The sequence below is a fragment of the Ictidomys tridecemlineatus genome, chromosome 2 (assembly GCF_052094955.1).
Source record: "Ictidomys tridecemlineatus isolate mIctTri1 chromosome 2, mIctTri1.hap1, whole genome shotgun sequence".
Classification (NCBI taxonomy): domain Eukaryota; kingdom Metazoa; phylum Chordata; class Mammalia; order Rodentia; family Sciuridae; genus Ictidomys; species Ictidomys tridecemlineatus.
The window spans coordinates 231,675,120-231,697,742 of NC_135478.1; the positions used below are offsets into that span (position 1 = coordinate 231,675,120).

At 50.0% G+C, this 22,623-nt stretch overlaps 1 protein-coding gene across 6 annotated transcripts in view; it reads right to left on the reverse strand.

The window, feature by feature from the left end:
• The window catches only part of Ptprn2 (protein tyrosine phosphatase receptor type N2), an 875,713-nt gene that overhangs the window by 804,261 nt on the left and 48,829 nt on the right, over window positions 1-22,623 (reverse strand). For 2 of the 6 annotated variants that reach the window (XM_078040938.1, XM_078040937.1), the window contains exon 2: window positions 3,113-3,163. The exons of 1 other annotated variant lie outside the window; for it this stretch is intronic. In XM_078040938.1, the coding sequence (XP_077897064.1) occupies window positions 3,113-3,163 (51 nt within the window). Of the gene's footprint in view, window positions 1-3,024; window positions 3,164-14,299; window positions 14,682-22,623 lie in introns of those variants that run through there. 3 more of the 6 variants (XM_078040941.1, XM_040291203.2, XM_078040939.1) reach the window with 3 other exon arrangements.

A 22,623-nucleotide genomic window follows, 5' to 3' on the forward strand; every position in this document is an offset into this window, starting at 1 on the left:
ACACACCTCAAATCCAAACCAAAACAGCTACAAATAACTTTTTGAACACTTCCTTTTTAATATTTGAATCAAGAATGTAACATCTAAAAAAATAAACCTTTGATTTTTAGTATTTCAGATATGTTCTCTGTTTTCAAAAATAATATAAATATCACTGTGCACTGGAAGTTTCTTTGGTGTTTTGAACTATGGATTATTTCTTGGAGTTTATCCTTATAAATCAAATGGCTAAGCCACAAGCTGCAGAGCTCACGAGGCCACTGAACGTCTGGTAGGCGGATCCCCATGTGCCGGGCTGACTAGTGTTCCCATGGGCAGTGTGCGACACTATTTCCCTCCCAGCCAGAGGATGACCTTTGTCTAACCTTTGCAAACCTATTCCTGTTTTTGGATGTGTCCCATTGACAGCTATTGCCAAGGAATCAGATCCACTTTAAAAATCTCTGAGACCTGTTTTCCTAACATTTGGGATGCCTGCTTTAACTGCATCTGAAGTCTCTTTCCCAGATTGATAAAAGTGCTTTGTCTTAAGATGCACCTTCAAAACAGTTTTTCTCTAATGACCAAAATCATTTCAGTTTACTTTCTTTTTCAACTTTCAAGTAAAATAATATACAATGACATGAGATCTGACGGCCTAACCATCTTTAAGTGGTCTATTATTGTCCAACCTCAGCCACCGTCCATCTCCAGGACTTTCACCTTCCCAAGCTGGACCTCCGTACCATGAGCGACAGTCCATCTCCCGTCCCCACCACCAGCACCTGCCAACCTCCCTCTGTCTCCTCCGTGAACTCCAGGGACTCCGTGGGAGTGGAACCCTCCCTGACTGTCCCACATCACAGCCTCGAGCCCCATCTGAGCTGCCGCAGTGTCAGCGACCTTGCTTTCTAGGGTGACTAAGGCTCCTCTGCACTGAGGGGCCACACTGTGTCCACGTGTCCATCCACCCACAGACACTAGGGTTCACACTTTCAGACCCTGCGGATAATGCTGCCGTGACCAGGGTGAGCCAGCAGCTTTGCGAGTCCCTGTCTCGATCCCTCTGGGTGTGCGTCCAGAAGTGGGCCTCCTGGAGCAGACCTGTCTATAACTTTCCAAGGAGCAGCCAGACTGACTTCCACAGCACTGCACCGACTTGCAGTCCCAACTTCCCCAGATCCACGCCAACCCTTGTTTCTCCTGCTTTCTGATAATAGCCATCTTCATGGGTATGAATTGGTAAATACGTTTATCTTTTGGTTTTCTGTATAAAGTACCACAGACATTTTAATATTTACTAACAAGATCCATTGGGCTTTTTGAAAACACAATAAGATAATAGGGATTTACATTTCTACCTGTGATCCCAGGGAAGGGAAGGGAAGGAGGAGAGAAAGGCCTGTGTCTCACTGCAGAACACTCTGGACACCACCGCACCATCCTCACTGTGGCTGCCTGGCCACACCTGTCTGCCCAACCAGCCGTCGCCATGACAACCACAAATCCAGGCTGCTAAGGCAGAAGGCTGTACTCTCCCCGCGGCTGCAGACTCCCGGGGCTGAGATGGCAGCTTACTCTGCTGTGTTCCAGACCACGAGAGCATTAATGCGACAGCAGACGTGCTCTGCTGAGACCAACAGAGCTGCATGTTTGCATCTACACTCAAACTGCTTCTCTTGTCAAAGCAAAGCTCCGATCTTAATATGATATTGATAGAATTCTGTGTCAGGGAAGCAGCTGGGCCATGAAGAAAAGCCTAGGAGGTTCACAGCACAGTGCCCAGGCCTGCTTCCTGTTGAGGAGGGAACACAGAGGTGTGGCTTTTATTCTGCTGGTTTAAGTATGTCTCCAAGTAGATCAAACACACACACTCCTGCTTCCTTTATCGTAAAAATGTTGAGTTCAGGCAGATAACATTTTTAATATGATTTTTCAATTCTGCCTCCAAATAAAAGCTATATCAGGTACATCCTAAGGAGCCCAGCACCTGTTCCCACCCTGCCACCCACCTAGCTTCTACCTGCCCTCCAACCAGGTCACTGAACACCCCCAGCCAAAAATACAACGCACAAAGCAGAGTGCTCCACACCGTCCGCAGTACATTGTCCCCATTTCCAGGTGACCTCCCTCTGGCCACCATGTGAGCCTCGAGGACAAACAGGCAAACACACGTATCTCCCAGCTGACACTCCTGCTCCAGGGCCAGGCCTGGGCCCACCACGGGGTGCAGAGTGGCTTTTTCTTGCCTTTCGGAACCCCAAAGCGGATTTACATAAAGCTGTAAATTCACACCTGGGCTCAAGGAAGGGCTCGCCTTGGACTCATGAACAGGCCCTGCAAGGCCACTGCTCAACGCCGGTGCCTTCCTCTGTAAGGTGCCCCCACAGGTACCTCTGCTTGTGCAGAGGGGCACCTGGGCCTGATGGCAACTGGCAGCTGCATACCTTGGCAGTGATCCCCTCTCCCAATCTACAGACAGACCATGAGCACCCAGCTGAGACCGGAGGGGTGCGCCGCTCATCAACCTGCATGTGGCTCCCTGGGGACACTGGACCAGCCTCACTCAGAAAAAGTAGCTGTGAACACTGGTGTGTGGGGGTCTGGTTCCACGTCCTCCTTTCCACGTTCACACTGCAAAATGCCCCCAATTTGCCACTCATCCAACCAGAGGAGCCCTCTGCACACGTCCACCCTGTGATACCCACTCACCCAGCCCTCCCTGAGCTGGCTCTTGGTAGGACTTGTGCCTGGGGCCTGAGCCACTTAAACCATGCTCCCGGCCGCTCCTGCCTGGCAGAAGAGGAACTCAGACTCATCAACTGACAGCCAAGGGGTGAAGAGGGTGAAAAGAAGAACAGCCACCGGCAGGTCACATCTCACCATTTCCCTGCCCATCTGGGCCTCTCTCCCACCTCCTGCTGCAGAGCTTCCCGTGAGCCACCCTAAAACGTGTCCCTGAGGCAGACCCTGGGCCCGTGCACATCTGCAGGTGAATACACCACGCACTCCACCCACCGTCTCTCCCCCTCACACTCCACACACCTCCTCCAGGCCTGGCGGGCCTCCTGGAGTCCTGCTGGGCAGGAGACGCAGACCAGAGCCTTCGCAGAGGCACAGGAGCTTCACTTACCGTTGACACAGGCCTCAGACGATCCACAAAGGCCATCCTCAAGCAGGCAGCCTGGGCAGAAAAGAGAGAAGGAAAGGGGTCAGTGAGAGGAAAAGACTGTGGCCTTGAGGGCCACGCACCTCGTGCTCGGGAGCTTCGGGAAGGGCATGGGCCCCGAGGAAGGCTCCTCGGGTCTGTTCATTCCGGATGATGCAGGGTCACTCTGAAGCCAGGAGAACAGCCCTGGTGTGCTGGGCCAACCTCACCACAGGACGGTGGCACAGCTGGCTGCTAGGCCGCAGGGGGCACCATGGGCCTGTCCATCCACGCAGGTGCCTCCCCAGCTGGGAGAGACTCGCAGGGCTCACAGCGGAGCTGAGGGTGGGCAATGGCGTCCACCACAGAGAAGAGAAAGGACTGAGCAGGGGGAAGAGGAGGCCATGGGCCAGGCAGAGGCCACCATGCTCTCAGGGGAAAAGCGCCCAGCATGGGCACAGATGGAAGAGAGGCAGGGGAATGCATGAACGAAAAGGAGTCGATGCTGGTGCCCACGACCCCAGAGAAGATGCACAGGACGCGGAGCTGCTCACAAAATGCCTCCACCCCACCCAGCAAAGTGCCCGTGGTGCCTCGGAGGAGAGAGGGAGCCGACTCAGTGGTGAAGCCTCTGCTCAAAGCAGGGGGGCGGTGGCAAAGGCTGAGTCCTCCTCTCTGTTGAGCACATCTTGAACAGAGAAAGGACATCAAGGAACAGCTTCCCTGGGTACACTGAGCAAGCAGGCGAAGGTGTGAGCATGGAGACTTCCAGAAATGGGAACCCACGGTCAGCACTGAGGAGGACCTGCCCCGGCTGCCAGCAAACACCGGGTGTGTTCCGAGCACCGTGCTTTAAACAGAACCAAGGAAGCTCGCCTCCGCAGCTCTGCCATCTCTCCTGCCCTCCAGCCGGAAGATCCTGTGCATCCACAAGACCCTTCCAGAAGGCCCCGTGGATGCCCTGACGGGCGCGGAGGAGGCCAGTTCTATGAGGCGTCCTCAGGACTGACACACGGGACTGGGATTACCAATTTAGGACACGTCTTCCTCTCCTGACCAAGGGGTGTGTGGCTATAAACCCTGTAATTTGTGGACTGTCATTTTCACTGAATAAACTTAGCCCTTAATTGTAAAATCTCAATCCTGGCTTATGAAAATGTGGAGACATAAAAAGTAAACTGATAAAGCAATGTCACAACTGTAAAAAAGAAAAAAGAAAGAAACCCTGAATCTCTCTTTGTATCCTTTGCTCCTTCTGTGGCCACCCCGGTGTCTCCGGTGCTGGAGAGAAAATGAACGAATGAAAAAGAAAGTTGTTAATTCCAAAGGAATCCACCCAGAGTGACTTAAAAGATTCCCGCCATTGACTTCCGCATTCAGGAGTCTGAAATACTCACAGCGGCAGCGTGTGATCCCTTCAAACCTATGTGGGTGGAGAAGACGCAAAACCAGGATTTGCAGAGGATGTAAGACTGAATACACCCAGAACTAAAGGAGCACAGGAGTATCCAAAGTTCATAAGAGTGGACATGTCCTTCCACCCTGATGACTGTCCCCAAGGACAAGGCAGTGGCTTGTAGGGGCTGCTGCTCAGGTTCTCTCCTCCTCAGGAGTCCGGGCGAGACCCAGGGGAGACGCTCCCCACCCACCCAGCCCCAGTGAGCAAACTCTTGAAGCCAGAGAGCCTGGACTCAACCCCGGCAGCCTCTAAGAGGCCGTTTTTCTGAAATAACCACGTCACCTCATCTAAGACCGCGTTTCACGCCTTGATCCCACCCCAGCACACCTGCTTCCCCTGCTTCACCCAGGACCTGACCTTGTCCTTCCTCCCACTCCCGTCTCACTCCCAGGACATCTTCCTTCGCCGGACCAGCCTCTGTGCCAACCAATGTGATGAGAGAATGGGATGGTGGCAGCAAAGCCTGGCACCGCAGACGGAGAGGGGGAGAGGAGGCCTGAGGAAGGCATGTGGCTCATCTGGCCTCCGCAGCTTGAGCCGTGAAACTGAGGCCAGATGAGTCGATGCCTACAGATCATCCTCTCCCTCCTGACCCCCAAGTCACCCCTAACTGCAGTCCCCCAGGCACAGCCACTGGCTACCTCCCACCTCTCCCCAGCCCAGGTGCGCAGAGGTTCAGGACGGGACTGGAAGTACACAGGATGTGGCCATGTGGGAAGTTCAGCCATGCCGTCGCAGCACTGTTCCATGTCCTGGCCGAGAGAGTGGCCACTCAACTGCAGCATCATCAGCCCACACCAGTGCCCAGACCTGGGGGAGCAGGGCAGACGCAGAGCTCCGGCCAGGACTCACCTTCCAGAGTTCCAGTTCCCTATGGCAATGGCAGGTGACAGCGCACTGCTAGAACAGGCACAGGGACAGAGCCTGCCGCTGCTTCCTGTCACCCCCTAACCCCGGCAGACCACTAGACGTGACCAGACGAGATGTGCTCTGCAATAAACCTTTGACTCCTGACCATGGAACAGCAGGCAGTCGGCAGCACCCACCAAATTGTGACTCTTTCTGGGAACTGACAACCGTGTACTTCAAAAAGACCTCCCACTCCTGGAGAGGGTGAGGACAGCAGCCACGTTGCAAGTGGTTTCTTATCCAAGTCGCCGGTGCGATGCCGGTTTCGTTCCGCCGGTCAATGCACTAACTTGACTGCTAATTTATGTGTGTTATTTGCTCTAAAATTATTTCTTTGTAATACCAGCCACCTCCTAAGAGTAACGGTAACCACAGATCATCAAGAGAAAGACATGTTGCAGGCAGACACTGGTCCCCCTGCTCCTGAGCCCCGGGCATTGGCCAGCCCAGTGTCTCCTGACTCAGCCCTGCCCCCCTAGGGGCCAGCCGTACCCCAGCAACATGCATGCCCTCCTCATGAATGGATTCAAGCCAGATGTCAGTCTTAAACCAAGTACTTAGATCCATCAAGAATCCAGAGAGGGCACACGTCCGTATGTGCTACCACTGTCACCTTGCACACACATGTGCGTGTGCACTGTACACCAAAGGCATGCATGAGCACGCTATGTGCATGAGCATACACACGTGCATTGACCACCTGGTTCTAACTGTACCTCTCTTTAGTTTTCTCAGAATAGTAAGCAGTGTTTTGTCACCATCCTGGGGTCTCTTTTTGCTTATTGTTTTCAAAATGAAAATAAATCTGGTTCTGCAAGAAACCAGTCCAGATCTGCCTCTTCTACCCCTCCCTCCAGAGACACATTTGTGAAGCGCTGTCTCACAGGGAAATGGTGACCTCAAGTCACAGCAGGACATCAGCCCTCGCCTGGGCAGCCCTCCCTTTCCTAGGCCTCAGGACGCTGGCAGGGAGGCGGAGTCTCGAACTCAGGACCGTCCTGGGCTCATCTCTCCTCCTAGGAGGGAACTGGAATGATGACCCCACCTGCCCACAGTGCTTGACAGCGGCCTCGAGACCACTGCAAACACACAATAACACGAGGATGTGTAAGTTTCATTCCCTAATATAAGAAAAATACCAATGTAGAAATAAATTCTCTCTCAAAAAAAAAATGAACATTTCCCTCTCGGACAGCTCACGTGAACAGAACCGGTGATTTTGGATCTCCTACCAAGCAGCTACAGGAAAAAATTTTATAAACTGATTTTTATAAACTGATCATGCTTCAGAAACCAAGGAAAAATTAGTATGATAGCCAAATACAACTATAACACAGTGCACCTGGCATGCAGGGTGTGTGGCATGTGTTAATAACATGTACATTATGAGTTTCTCAATGCTAACCGTCAACAAATAACAAAGGGCTTCCCTTTTCCCACTTCTCCAACCCAGTGCTAACTACTGATGAAATGATGTCCCCCCGGGCAGGTGACTCCAGCTAGTCCTCAGACCCAGCTTTGACGCACACTTCCCGCACCACCTCAGGCCCTTCCAGACCAGAGTGCACCTATCTCCACTCCCGTTTTACAACTGGGGGAATGAGGTCAGCTACACCCACAGCCTGACACGCGGGGAAGGGCAGAACCAGGCACAGCCTCTTCCTGCTGTCTGAGGTGAGAGGCTGTAGCCCTCACATACGCGCATTCACGCAGGTGCACATCTCGGGAGACAGAGGAAGGGTGAAACCACAGGATGCTCATCATGTCCCAAGTCCCCAGGGCTATCCCTGTGGTGATTGTCCTGGGCCAGGTTCCAGTGCATGTCCAGGTGACAGGGTCAGGGTGCTGCCATATCCAGTCCTGGGGGGTTCCCCCTCTAATGGGTCTTAGGGAAGGAGGCTGCATCTGGTGAGGCTGATAAGCTCCAGAGACTGGTGTTCCTGATATGATTTGGCAACTTTGATTACTGGCAAAGTAAGCTACTTATCCCTTTATGCATGGCTGCTCTGGACAGATGACAGTTGTTCACTTGTGTAAACAAGCTATGGAGTCATTCCACCTTGGCTCTTGTACTCAAAACAGAGTCGCTCATGGCAAACTATAGCTTTACAAGATGGAACAACTCAGGTTCATGTACCACCGGAGAACTTCTCTTCTATCCACCACGGAGTTACTCAGGGCAGGCAGTCGGCCTTCCACTCTCAGGATGGGTAGACTTTTTAAATTTTTGGTCTTAACTTGATGTCTATTCTGATCATTTGTTCTCCATGACTTGGACCATTTCCCTTCTGCTGGAAGCGTGATTCTGGCTCTCAGAAGTCTAAATCACGTGGCATATTAGTTGTACATAGTGCCATGTGCAGCACTCTGTGCAGGAACAGCAGATAGGAATGAGCAGAACTTCCACGTAGTCGGGCAGCCTTCCTCCAGCAGCATGCTGGGCCCTTCAGTGACTCTCTGTGACGGATCCTGAACTTTGGGATCCTCTCCATGTGGTTTGTCAGGCCAGCGCAGACACCTCTGGACAGTCACAGCAGCCCCCAGTCAGCCCTTAGGCCCAGAGCTGGGGCACAAACGTCCTTCTGCCAACTCACTGAGTTCCTGCACAAGCAGACCCAGAGTCTGGCCTCGGTCACGTCCCTGTCACTCCCCATGGGGCCTCGCAGACCTGGGCACCACCTGTCTGCCACGCCTGGTCTCTGACGCAGTGCTGCCTTCCTCCCTCTGGGCAGCAGCACCCCAGGATGAGGAGGGTCCTGTGCTTCCACAGCAAGGCCTGGGAAGGCTGCAAGCTGGGCGGATGCTCACCAGCCACTGACTTGAGGCCTGAGGCCATTGACTTTGAGGACATAAAGTGCTGAAGGAGAAGCCTCTAAGGGCCCCAGTTCTGAAGTGACAATGCTGTAACCGCAGCAATAACCTCTTCTTAGCTCAACTGGCTCCATTCTCCTTAAAGTACACCGGAAGCCCCCAGTGACAGCCTCCAGACACCTTGAAATCCTCAATCAGCCCTCGCTGGGCAGTGAGAGCCCTCCCCAGCAGTCCGCCTGTCCTGGCCCTGGGTCCCTGGAGGCTGATGCACCAGGACAGCAGGAGGACTCTGGCTGGACTCTCCCATCATGACCACAGGCTCTCCGACAGATGGAGACAGTTGGAAGGCGGCCCCTCCAGAGCCCAAGGGTAATCTCCATCAAGGAGGAAAGCGGGCGAGCTCCCATGAAGGCCACAGTCCCTGGTGGAGGAAAGGCCGTCCCTGGCTCAGCCTCTTCTGCATGGGCCAGCGCACCATCCTCTGGCAGCTGGAAATGCACACCAACAGGGATGAGCACTGGCACATTCCTGGAGAGGACCACTGGCCTCCTCCAATGCACCTCTGTCCCTGTGCTCTTAGCTCTGTCTCTACAGGGGACATCCATATGCACAGGAGCTGAGAAGGATGGGGAACGCCCCACACCCCTCTCGCTCCTGCAGAGAGTGTCCCTGCTTTTGACTCCCCCCTACATAGTTTCTTACACCAAAGGACTATGTGGCCCCAACAGAGGATGGCCAAGGAGCCGGACACCAGCAAAGGCATCAACTTCTGTGGTTATATATCTTTATTTCATTTATTTATTTTTATGTGGTGCTGAGGATCGAACTCAGGGCCTTGCACACGCTAGACTAGTGCTCTACCACTGAACCACAACCCTAGCCCAAGTTCTGTGATACTTTTTAAGAAAAATTCAACCTCTTACTTTGGGTAACTTGCTTAATTTCAAGTTCTTACCTACACACAAATTTATTTAAACTCTCTTGAGAATAAGAAATCGTACTGAATTACTATGCTTAAGAAAATCCTACTGTGGTTTTTTGTTTTATTGTTTTAAAGCACAGGGCTGTCAGCACTGTACATTCTTGCTTCATTAGTTTGAGGATGTGAGTGTTGACCTCAACTGGATCGGCTCTGAATGACATTTTAATTGTCTCTGTCTTTGTCCTAATTTCCTGAAATGGAACCTTCAAAAGGATATTTGCTGAACGATTCTTTTGGATTAAGAAAGCATTTCTAGGCTTCTCCCATTAGGACAGGGTTAAAAGCTTTTTAAAAAATACAAGGTGGAGAGCCTCAGGTGTGACACTGGGGCCAGGAGACAGAGTGGGGAAGCAATCTTGAAGAACTTCAGCTGGTGACATCCACAGCCTGCGTTGGAGCACAGCACGTCCCATGAGAGATCACATGAGGTGAGAACACAGGCTGCTGATAGATGGCACACACGAGACAGAGCACAGCTTCCTAGAAGCAGGTACTTTAGAAACGTGACTGCATGGTGAGCTAGGTTCTCAGCAGTCTGGGGGGACCCCGGTGTGGGTAGGTGGAGGAGGGGGAAACCCAGTTCAGCTTCATAGTCATTCTTGATGCCCTAATCCCACAGACAATCACACACCATCTCAGGACCCTGCTTAGGAAATCCAGATGATGTCGTCAGCATCACATGATGGAACATAGTATTTTTCAAAGTTTAATGTGCATACGGACCAACTGGAGAACTGTTTAATTCTATGGCTGGGTAGAGCTGCGATTCTGCATTTCTAACACAGTGGGTCTGAGCCCTGAGCATCTACATTTCTACCCTGTGCCCCAGGCCCTGTCCCACCACAGGGCCCACCAGGCAGAGTCCTCTCTAAGGTGAACTCTGTAGAAGTCAGCGTTATCAGAGGCTCTGGCCAAGTCCATCTACATACCTGATGTCCCTGCTCGAGAGATTGTTAGGTATCAAAGATGAGCAAGTTCCCATCAGACAGTTTTAGGAACTTGTATAATCAGGTGTTTTCTATTTGTGTTATTTAAAATGTATTTAACCCCAACACCTTTATACACGCCCAAGTGCAGAAGCAACCCACTGGCTCTGACCCCAAGGGGAAGTAATCGCTGGTCCCATCTGTAACCTCTCGCCATGCCTCAGAGTGATTCACAGCTCTTCCCCCGCGTCACGACCGTGTACACAGGGCACTGCTTGGACCCTGACTGGGCTGCAGCCTCTACTCTCCTGATGCCGGCAGAGGCCCTGCACCTGAGTTCTTCCACCCAGTCGCAGCTAACACACCCCCATCAGCAGTCAGAACAGCCCGTCCTCTCCTGGGAATGCCTGCCCATCCCTACAGTCCAAGGGTGAGGTTTTGGTCCTGTCCACCCTTCCACATCCCAAGCTTGGGAGGCAGAAACCCAGGATAAACTTGGCAGCCATGCTGGGCTTCTCACCTCCAAAAAAGGCAGCAAAGGGGGACCGCGCCAGCCACTGGGTTTTCTGGCTATAAGATGCAGTTGTGGGTTTGGGAAAGAGACGACAAAAGGGACCAGAGGGGCAGGAGGAGGTAGGGTCACACAGCTTCAAAGAGCACGTCGCCTCGTGGCACCTTCGCAGCCAGAAAGCCTCTCACCCAAAGGAGGCCACCTCGCGGACAGACAGCTCTCAGTTGTGTAGGGTTTGAATTTCTGAGGACAAGCTTGCTCCTGGAAGCTCTCACTGGGACCCTGAGCTCGGCATTCATCACAGGGAGGAAGCTTCTCCCTCTTAAGGTGAGGCGGCCGCACGGCGCTCGGCCACCTCGTTCCCTCCCCCTCTTCCTCAGACCCGCCCTCCATGTTTGAGTCTGGCTCATCTCCAGTTAAAGCACCTCCTGCTCCGTCATCTGACATGGGTCCCACCACCTTCCTGACCAAATGCTGCTCTGAAGGCCGCCCACCGTCAGGACGCGATCCACGTGTAAGAGCCAAGCGCAGGACTCCAGGAGGGGCAGAGCCTTGTGCAGGGAAGTATGTGGTCCCGCCTGACCATGCAGGCCCATCACGAGGGCCTGAGTCCACTCCGGCCCTGGAGACAGGCAGAGCAGTCGCTGCAGCTTCACCTCCCCAGCACTGGCCACCTCAGGGTAGGCAGCCACGGCCATGGGCCGCATCCCAGGCCACACACCTTTGAAGTCAGGTTTCCTTGGAAACAGCCCTGCCTGCCTGCTCACCTACTCTCCCACAGCCACTTCTTTTCTGACAACAGCACAACTCAACAGTGTGACAGAAACTGGCCCGAAAACCTGACCCGCCTTGAGCACATCACTTCTTCTCCCTGTTCCTGTTTCCTTGAAGCACTGCTGGGAATCGTTCCTACCATGAAAGCCTGCCAAGTTAAGAAAATGCATGAAAATCACAAAGAACAAACAGCAGTTACTCCCGACGTCACGTCTCTACTAGGATTTTTGTTTTCAGGGTTTTTTTCTTTGTATAATTTAAAGACCTGGAATCAAAATGTACATTCGATTTTATAACCTGCACTAAACTTAAAACATATCATAACTATCCGTCCTCTTAACGCTTCTTACCCTCTGAATCTGAATCAGCGCCTAATAATCATTCCCACACATGCACATCATCTCTGTGACTAGTCTCCTCCACGTGACCTGACCCATTCCCCTTAGAAAAGACGCTGTGATCAGCGATCTCATTGCTAAGTCCTCAGGGAAACCTGAGATTTGCCTCTGTGGGGTCAACCCTCACACCAGGCTCCAGATCCTGCAAAGGCACACGTGCAAGACCTTAAAGACAACCGGCCTCTCACAGGCAGAGTGGAGTGAGCCGTGGCACTTCAGTGTCTGCTTGATAGAGAGAAGCATCCTGCCCCCTACCTCACCTCCCAGGGCTGTGGGGAAAGCACAGGGAGTGACAAGCGTTAAGCACCCTGCGAGCGCCAAAGCACGCATAATTGTGGCTCATCATCATCCATCGGGACAGTCCTCTTTCCTCTCTTCCACAGGGCTTGAGCCTCGACAATCACTACCAAAAAAAAGTATAAATAAATCAAACAAGCTCCAGGGCACTTCTGACAAAGTAACCTCCAAACCAGGCCATGCCTTAGGCCCTCATGATGCAGGACAGAGGAAGTGAGAGCTGGGAGACGGGAGACCAGCAGGGAAGGGGAAACTGATTCAGATTCTCCTGGACACGGTGCCTGCCCTCCCCAGGCCTGAACTCTGAAACCCCATGAATCTTACAGCATTGTGAGTCCAGTTAATGAACAAGCGCATCACATGGCCGGCTGAGACCAAGCAAACCCACCAGGAAGATGTGCCGAGAGAGACCCAGGACACCCCTCGGTCTCCCTCGGCACCTCTGTGTCAAGTCGCGTGGAGGAGACTAGTCACAGAGATGATGTGCATGTGTTAGCCCTTGCAGGTGTTGTCTGTGAAGTAGAGAGCCTGAACAGAAGACCTGAAAGGAGTCACAGACCTGGCACACTCTTACTCCACCGTCACAAGAACCAAGCCCACACAACCCTCAAGTTCTTCATTTTACACCGTCTCCTTTAAAAGAAGAGCCCAAGACTGAAAAGCGCATCCTGCTCAAGATGACCCATACTCTTCTGCCCTCGGAGTGTGTATTCCTGGCTTTCCTGAAGAAATTCCAGCTCATACTGACAGACTGAAACACTCGTCTGCAACACGGGTCAAGGGCTTGCCAAGGTGGAGTCGAAGTCCCCCCTCTCTCGGGGAATGTCCTCAGACCCCTATCCGGTGGCAATAGAGCATCCTGAAAACCAAGTTGGATCCAAAGCAGACCCTCTCTCTCCCTCTTTCACCAGCTGGTCACAGCATTCCCGCAGGTCGCCCGACTCATGGCCGCTTGCCCAAGCCATTCCCCCACCTGCAGAGGGCAGGACAGTCCGCACCACACGTTTCCTAAAGTCTTCTCAAGAAAATCCACACCCCCTCAGGAGAGTGCTCTGCTCTGTCTAGAGTTGGTCTGAGCCACTTCAGGCCAGTGTGGAGCCTTGTTTCCAATCCCCTTTCTTCTTTCTATAAACCAAAGTGACAAGATCAAGACAAGGAAGGACCAGAGTACAGTGCAGTTACGGAGAGCAGGACCAGATGCGCACAAAAGCGTGGAAATGAACTCTCACAGTCTTTCCCTTCTTTCTAAAGTCTCCACGATCTCACTGACATCGACCTTGTGTGTTTGCTACTGTGGGAAGGGCACAGCGAGCTGATCTGCAGGAGACAGGGAGGCTTGATGGAGCAGAACCCCTGGGGCCACACACAGCACCTCGCGGCAGGTGAGACCCGAGCAAAACCGCCCACTCGCTGTCGTCTCTGCTCTGTGCCTAGCAGAGTGCTGCAAACAACCAGGTGCTCCTTGAATTACAGCTCTGCCCCTTTATTCCACGGCTTTTATGGACCATCAGTAAGCAATCAGGACCAGGCTCTGAGAAGAATGTTCTACGGGATCCCAGGGCAAGACACGAGTCGCCCTCAGTGGGCTGGGACAGAGCTACGGCGCTTGCCTAGCACGTGCGAGGCACCGGGTTCCGTTCTCAGCACCAGTTATAAACAGATGAACAAAATAAAGGCCCATCAACATCTTTAAAAAAAATGTTCTCAAAGTCATTCTCTCTGCAAAACCTACCAGAAAGGGGCCTTCATTTCCCACAGTCTCAAGCACATGCCAAGAAACCATCTATGTGTGTCCCATGAGGGAATATTTGATAACATTCAGTGATTCAGCATTTTCAGCCTCTTCCTCAGGGCTCCAAGAGAGCCCCAGGACACAGAGTGACTCAGATGCCCGTGCTCTGAGGACATCTTATTTTACCTATGTAGCCCACAGCAGGTGCTCAATAGAGATGAATCAAAGACTGGTTTATCAAATTCTCATCCCTTAAAACCTTTACTGAGCTAAGCCCATGTGCATGCTCTCCCAAAGTTCAGGCCCAAGCTGGTGTGAGGGTTTGGGTGTGGATGTCCCCCACAGCCTCAGTGACCACATCACAGGGCCTGACCTCATCAGTTGCCTCGTTGGAGAAGTAGCCGCCAGAGGTGAGTCTGCTTCCTGCCGGCCACAAGAGCAGCTCTTCCTTGCCACCCGCTTCTCCCGAATTCTCCCTCAGCTCAGGTCCAGAGCAATGAGCCGGCTGACCAGGGACTGAGACCTTGGGAACCATGAGCCAGGATCCTCTTCCGCCTCTACATCATCCCTGACCGGTGTTGGGGACAGAGCTGATCGCTCTCTGCGGTTCTTTCTCTCTTGAGATTTCATTTTGAAGTCTGTCCTTCTTGGTCACCCATTCAAACTCCCTCTTCTACTCCTCACACACATCCTTTTTACCATACTGTGATAATAAAACAGTTTACAGATGCCAAACACTCCCACTTGATGAAAAACGCAGAATTCCAAGTAGGTAAAGAGCAGTGTTCTCCTATAAATGAAGAGGAGAAGGACAAGAGTGAGTCTGAGAAGTCAGATGGGGACAGGAAGAACAGAGAAGACACAGAGAACATGCTGATCATCAGGGCTGGCGGCCTAGTGGAAGGACGTCTCTTGCTCCCACAGTGAGACAGCAGGGACTCTAGAGCCAAGGAGTGTTGGCGCCCCCTGTAGCCCTTCCTGCACCAGTGTGAGGTCGTACAAGTTCTCCAAGTGTGTGCATTGCTCTATCACACAACTGTGACTGACAGGCAACTTGGAATTTATTTTTCTCAGGTTAAAAAGTGCCAACAGGGCTGGGGTTGTGGCTCAGTGGCAGGGCGCTTGCCTAGCACACAGGAGGCTCTGGGTTCGATCCTCAGCATCACGTAAAAATTAGTGGACAAAATAAAGGCCCTGTGTCCATCTACAACTAAAAGACATTAAAAAAGGGCCACTTCAGCCCTACAGCCTTGCTAATACAAACCCCTGTGGAACCTCCTCCCTCTGTACCCTTGGTGCTCACTTCTCTTCTTTCCTCCTCACCACAAAATAGAGACGCAGTGAACAAGTTAGTGTGGTCAGGGTTGGCTCCCGTAAGCTGTCTGCATCTCAGGAGTCCAGGCTACAGAAGACAGTATGGCTTACAACTTCACTGAAAGGAATCGCAGACTGCCCACAGAGATGTGATCACAGCGACTCAGGTAGGAGCTGGATAGGAAGCAAGAGCCCACAACCACACGAGCGCCTGTCCCTTCCAAGTCTCCTAAACCACACAAATCGCACAGGTTAAGGGAACAGTCTCCTGTCACAAGAAAGGAACCATCGAAACAGGTCTGGAGTCCAGTTTTCATGCACTCAACAGATGTCTTGTTCCAGAAAAGCGAGAAGGCCCACAGGCAAGCCTCAGTGCACACACGGCCTCCAAGACAGTCACATTCATCAGCCACCCACTGCTGGTTGGGCTCCCGTCTCTCCGTGCCCCAGGGAATCGATACGCGTCATGTTCACTGGGTGCCGGGGCTGCTCTCCCAACCCAGAAGAAAGAAGTCGTTTCACAGGCGCCTCGTGAAGCAGAAGCAGCCAGTCTGAAAATTCTGGAAAAGGCAGGACGGCAGGGACAGTGTAAGGATGAGTAACGGCCAGGGGTCCAGAGAGGAGAGAAGACAAGCTGAGCAGGTGAAGCCAAGAGCACTGCGGGAACGAGGTTGTCCACATGTCACTGCAGTCGCCTGCACCTGACAGGACGCATTCATCAAAACCCACTGAGCTCACAGCACAAGGAAGAACACTAATGGGTGCAGATTTAACAGAAAGCCAAGTGGTGGGGAACCCAGGAGGGGAGACACACACTGTGACAAGAGTCCAACTGCACCACAGATGTGTGAAGCAGGACAGATGGCAAGTGCTGGCCGACGTGAACTAAAACCAGAGGCAAAAGAAACTGCGTTCAGCCCCAGATTCTAGTTGATACAGTGGAGGCTACCGATCCGGACACTGCCACCCATACACGGTACAACAGCAAGATTAAGTCTACAGACAGCGATAGCGGGAGCCGGGCTCTTGTGTGGACGAGAGGCTCCACACAAGCTGGAGAGCACATCGGGAAGAGCTCACATTCCGCTTAGCACAGACCCCGACAGCTCCACGCGGAAACGTTCGCGGGTGAGTATATACTCATCTCCTGTCTGTGATGGGCCGAGCAGCAGAGCGTCCCACGGCACTGGACACTGTGCTCACACCTGGGTTTCAACACTATTCTCCAGCAGAAGGGAATTCCGTGGAGAAATGGCCAAATCTAAGATTGAGGCAATCACACACATCATGAGTCCACAGCACCCGGGATTTTAAGGAAGGAAATGTTAAAAACAAAGCCACATGATGGAAGTATTTAAAAAGATGGTCCAGTGAGACCACTGGAAAAATTCCAAACCTGGAACAATTTTATCACAGAATAAAGTAGCATCAGATTATAGCCCAAAATATAAAATGAATGACTGAATTAAACAGAGGAAAAGGAAGAAATCTGTGTGGAATTCCCATGACGTGTGCTCTCCATGAGGCGGAGCATAGCTCTCCTCTCCTCCAGTGGGGATCACCCGCAGTGGCTACCTCACAGATGGGGGGAAGAAGAGCAAGTCCACAGTGGCCAACCTGAGCTCCATGCAGCAGAGACGGTCAGCATCAACACGACAAGTCCTGGTGGCCTGCGCGACCTTGGTGACGCGCTGCGCGGGGCACTTGACCTGTGGTTTTCCTTCCCCAAACTATAACCACAGTCTAACCATGGTTGAAAGGAAGGAAGGAAGGAAGGGAGGAAGGAAGGGAGGAAGGAAGAAAGAAAGGGAGGGATTAAACAAATCTATATTGAGGAATATTCTAAAAAACACCTGACCAGTACTGGGAAGGTCATCATAAACAAGGGAAGTCTGAGAAATGTTACAGTCAAAAGGAAACTAGGCAGACATGAAACCTAGAGGTAATGTGAAATCCTGGAAGAGATCCTAGAACCAAAATAAAAGGGATATCAGGAAAAAGTAAGGAAATTAACAAAGTATAGAATTTAGCTATCAGCAACACATCAATATTAGTTCATTAATTGTACAAACTCTGTACTGATATAAAACATTAATAAGAGGAGGAAGTGGATATTAAGTATATGAGAATTCTATATGTTATACTCACAGTATTTCTTACATCTAAAGCTACATAAAATTGGCATGCAAGCTGGTTGCGGTGGTGCATGCCTGAAATTCCAGCAACTTGGGAGGCTGAGGCAGGAGGATCACAAGTTCAAAGCCAGTCTCAGCAACTGAGCGAGGCACTTAGCAACTCAGGGAGATCCTGTCTCTAAATAAAATATTTTTAAAAGTCTGGGAATGTGGCTAAGTGGGTAAGTGTCCCTGGGTTCAATCCCTGATACCAATAAATAAATAAATAAAATCAGCATGCGGGTGCCTACCACAATCCCAGAAACTTTGGAGGCCAAGGCAGAAGAATCACAAGTTCAAGACCAACAGTAATATTGTCTCAGAAAAGAAAAAGAAACACATATAACAATTTTACGCATATACAGATAATATAAAAAGAAGGCAAACAGTGGAAGACATAGAATCATCAAAAATGCTGCGATTGAGGAGAGGCCTGCCCACCCAGCCACACCCCAGCCCAGAGATCTGGAGGAGAGGCCAGTCCCAAACCCGGAGATCCGGAGCGAGAGCCACCCTGCGCTGGATTCCCTTATTCACCAAAGCCTGGCTCCACGGCCCAACGCCGGGTACAGATAGGACTGAGGCTGCCACCACCACAAAACTGGGATATCGCCGCTTCTAGCAAGGGACAACAATCAGGACCTGATAAGATGTCACTAGGTCTCTGTGGCCTGGCTGGACCAGAGGTTTCTCTACGAGGGGTGCTCACGGCTATCCTGTTGCTGAGGTGACAGGGAGTCTTGCATGGGGTGGCCTATCTCTTGTTTCTCCTACTAACAGCCAACTTCCTATGATCACCGTCTCACTAGTCACATAACTAATACCTCCATATTCCACATCCTACCTCATAAACATCTCAGCCAACCCTCCAGGGCCCCCTTCTACCTTTAGAAACTGTGAACCATTTCGCAAACCTATTGACTACATGGTAGAGGATAAGGGAACCCATCATTTCTGATTGTAGTGACAAACTATAAATGTAAAAATAGAAGCTGACTGATATATGCTGCATGTTGGGCACACTCAGTGCTGTAATATCGATCTCTCTCTCTCAATAGTGAGGTATTGGTAACCTATGCGGACACTATAAGACAACAGGGCAGAAGCTGTGATACCTCGGATCTACAAGAGAGGAAGACACAGAGACATCATGAAAAAACAAGGGAGAAAAGTGCCCCAAACAAACCAAGATACTACAACAATAGAATCCATAGATAGTGCCGTGGGTGAGATGTCAGAGAATTGTTCAGAATATACATAACTAAGATGATTAGGGAGTTAAAGAACAACCTAAGTGAGCAGATACAGGCAAAAATCAATCATTCCGACAAAGAGACAAGAGAACAAATACATGGCTGGGGCTGAGGCTCAGTGGTAAAGCACTTGCCTAGCATGTGTGAAGCCCTGGGTTCGATTCTTAGCCCCACATATAAATAAAATAAAGAACCACTGATAACTAAAAAAACATTTAAAAAAAAAAGAGAACAAATACAGGTGACCATTGATCACACCAACAAAGAGATAAGACAGCAAATTCAGTTGCAAGAGATTACTTCAAGAAAGAGAGAAATGCTGGGGGAAGAAAAAACAGAGGACTGAGTGTTGTGGCTCAGCGGTAGAGCGCTTGCCTAGCACGCATGAGGCACTGGGTCCGATCCTCAGCACCACATAAAAAATTTTAAAAATAAAGATATTGTGTCCACCTAAAAACTAAAAAAGAAATATTTTAAAAACCAGAAATCCTTGAAAGAAACAGTAGGTCAATTAAAGAACTCAATAGATATCATCACCAACAGACTGGAAGACAAGACCTCAAGACAATGAAGACAAAATACATCAAAAGACCAAATTTAAGTTTTATTGGGATAGAGGAAGGTTCAGAGATTCAAACCAAAGGAATGAACAATGTCTTCAATGAAATAATGTCAGAAAATTTCCCAAGCAGGAAGAATGAAGTGGAAAATCAAATGGAGAGGTAGGAGGTAAAAGGAGAGAGAGCCATTATGAAATCCTTGTAGGAGGTGACCTAACTCAAGTTATTCCCACCATAAGCGTGAAGAACCAACTCACAGTCCAATAGAGTCTTATAAGGAGGAATAAAGTTCCTTGCTCTACTCTTGTATATTCTGAGTTCATCTGTTTGGTGTCCCTTTCTGACAGAACCACATAACAAGGGGACTTATCACACAGCCTACAGCTTATGTCACAACAAAAGGTCAAAGTCAGAGAAAGGAGCCAATATGGCGACCATTGGTTACATGAGGCTACTGAGTTTGAAATGGGTCTAGTCTGAATTTAGGTGTGCTGTGTGTTAAAAATAGACATTAGATTCCAGAGAATTACTAGGACAAACAAAATGAACATGAAATATCTTACTGACAATTATTTTCTTTGCAAATTATGTTGGTAATCCATTGGATTAAATGAAAACATATTAAAATTAACTTCTCTATTTGTAAAAAAAAAAAGTAGAAAAGGAGAACAAGGTAACATTCTGTGTTTTGATTATAGTACTATATATCATATATATAAATGTATATATTCATTTTTCATATTTGTGTTGTCAAAATTCATATAACTATAAAACTAAATAGGGCAAATTGTAGCATATATAAATTATATCTCAACAAACATGACTTTAAGAAGAAAAAAATGCTATGGATTAATATTTTAACATAGTAATAGGGTAATGCTACATAAAGTTTTTTAAAAAATATGACTATAAAAAATATAAAAAGCAGCACCAAAATTTGCCAGTGGTAAACCACATTGAGCAGTAGGAGCATAATGAACTTTGATCTTCTTCTTTTTTTGCTTATATGTTTTAATTTTTCTTCAAGAAACATGTGATCACCTTTGTATTATGAAAATTTCTACAAGTTATCAATTAGTAGATGCTCAAAAAACCCACTGATGTGATGTACTGGGGCCTAAAATGGTGTGATTTTTGAATGACCACTCACTACCAGTTCTATCAACCCAGGAAGGCCAGCAAGTTCTGCCTTATTTTTAAATGCGCCATATTCTGCATCAATAAAAGCTGAGCTGAATAATGCAAAGAGAAAACACATAAGCTATCGTCACATTAATATCTTAATGCTCGGTCCACAAATGACTTGAAGGATTGTCAGGAGGCCCTAATCTTCATCTTGTCCAGTGAAGGTCTCTAGCTTCATCATAGATACACTTGATATCCTTAGTACTGGCTCTTTGCTGACCCCTATAGAGAAGTTCAACATATGATGTTCTGATACACCAGAAATACACCAAATGATGTTCTCCTCCTTGACCGATGAAGGACAGTCAGAGAGAGGGAGAGGCACCAAGAACCAGACCACAGCACATGGAGAGGGTCCGGGACAGCAGCAGGGGCTCGTCAGAAGAGCCTGAATGACCATGGCCTGGCAAAGGTGCTCCTCATATGTTTGCGAAGCAGCCAAACCCACGTGGTGCAGGAAAGAGAACCATCTCAGCTGTGTCCACTTTGTGATGTCCCTGGGGAACAGTACCACATGCCAGGAAAAGATGGTGGTCACTAACAGCAAAACGTATCATTATTCCATGTAAAAACATGTGTAATGATTTTTGTCCAAATATCTGCCCAGGTATTGTCATTTTGTCTCCATGCCAGTACCTTTTCTCCGACAAAAATTTTACAAGACAAAAAACAGTTGCATCTGTAGATGATTATTTTCAATAATACAGATGCTCCCCACAAAAAAAAGAATCATTATTCCAGTAGTGAGAACGTCCACGTACACTCTCCCACCTCCTCCTCAGTCCTCGGAGGGCTCACAGGTTGTTTTTCAAAATAAAAGTGAGAACAGTTTCCAAACACATCATCCATCAATGTGCAGACGTTGTCCACTCGATTTTGATTCTCCCTTACTTGGAGCTAATAAAATGATTTGGAAAATATTTATGAAAAGAAAACGTGAGGATTAATCTTCCCTATCTGTTTAGTTAAGAAGAAAATAGGAACAACAACAAAAATGCCTCCCGAGTGCGCTATCCACTGTGGACTTCCCTCAGGAAATCAGCCACCCTCCTGCCTGAAGCCACTGGAGGGCCCGGCTTGGTGACCTGTTTGGACCTGCTCGCTCTCTTGGTGCATCCTCACAAACGTCTCTGCTGAGCCCAAGGGAAGAAACTGTCTAAAGAAATGGGATCACTCTTATTGCACCATCTTCTCTGTCTCCACAGTACGATTCCTGGCCTACATAATCTGCAGAAGGGGGTGGTTTGCTGGGGACGGAACCAGATGTGCTTCACCACTGAGCTACATCCTCAGTCCTTTACTTATTTACTTATTTATTTGTTTGGGGGGAGGCAGTAAACCAGGCATTGAACCCAGAGGCACTTAACCACTGAGCCGTGCCCTAGCCCCTTTTCTTATTTTATTTAGAGACAGGGTCTCACTGAAGTGCTCAGGGCCTCGCTAAATTGCTGAGGCTGGCTTTGCACTCACGATCCTCCTGCCTCCACCTCCCGAGCCGCTGGGAGGACAGGTGTGCACACGGCACCTCATGTCTGGCTGATACTTGCAGATCATGACATCTCCAAGTGCCTAGGAAGGGGCCGGGCCGGGGTGGGGGACGAGAGAGCAGACACAGTCAAGTACGTCATGTACACGTGAAATCGTCGCAGGGAAAACATGATTTTCCAATTAATATGCACTAATTCTAAAAACAAAAGAAAAGTGGCAGGTTTGGCTGAAACTTTCCCAAGACTGAAGACAAGACTCAAGCTCGACCTCCAAAAGAGGGGTCAGTCAGCAGAGCAGTGAAATGAAACCCCACGTCACTGGAACAGCCTGGACCAGGAACACCCTGAACCCAGCTCACCTGAAGCCCACAGCACAAGCAGCGAAAGAGGAGTGGGGCAGACAGGTCAGCCCTTTCTCCAGGCTCAGGGTTGGAACCTGGGCTGGCTACAACAGGCCTTGGGCTGCAGGGGCCAGCACTGGGCAGTGTTGCAAGGACTCCTGTGGCCAATGGCCTCAGAGTCCCCAAACCACTGCAGGGCACAAATGCAGTGCAGAGCTCAGGCCAGGGGTGCACAGTGCTGTCCCCATTCCCAGGGACATCCTGAGCGCAGAGTCCTTCCACCCCAGGGCTGTGGTAGCTTTAGAGCAGGAAGAGCAAGACAACACTGAAAGCCCCTTACCGCCTATTCGGCACTGCCTGCCACACGCCCTCTCGTGTGCTGG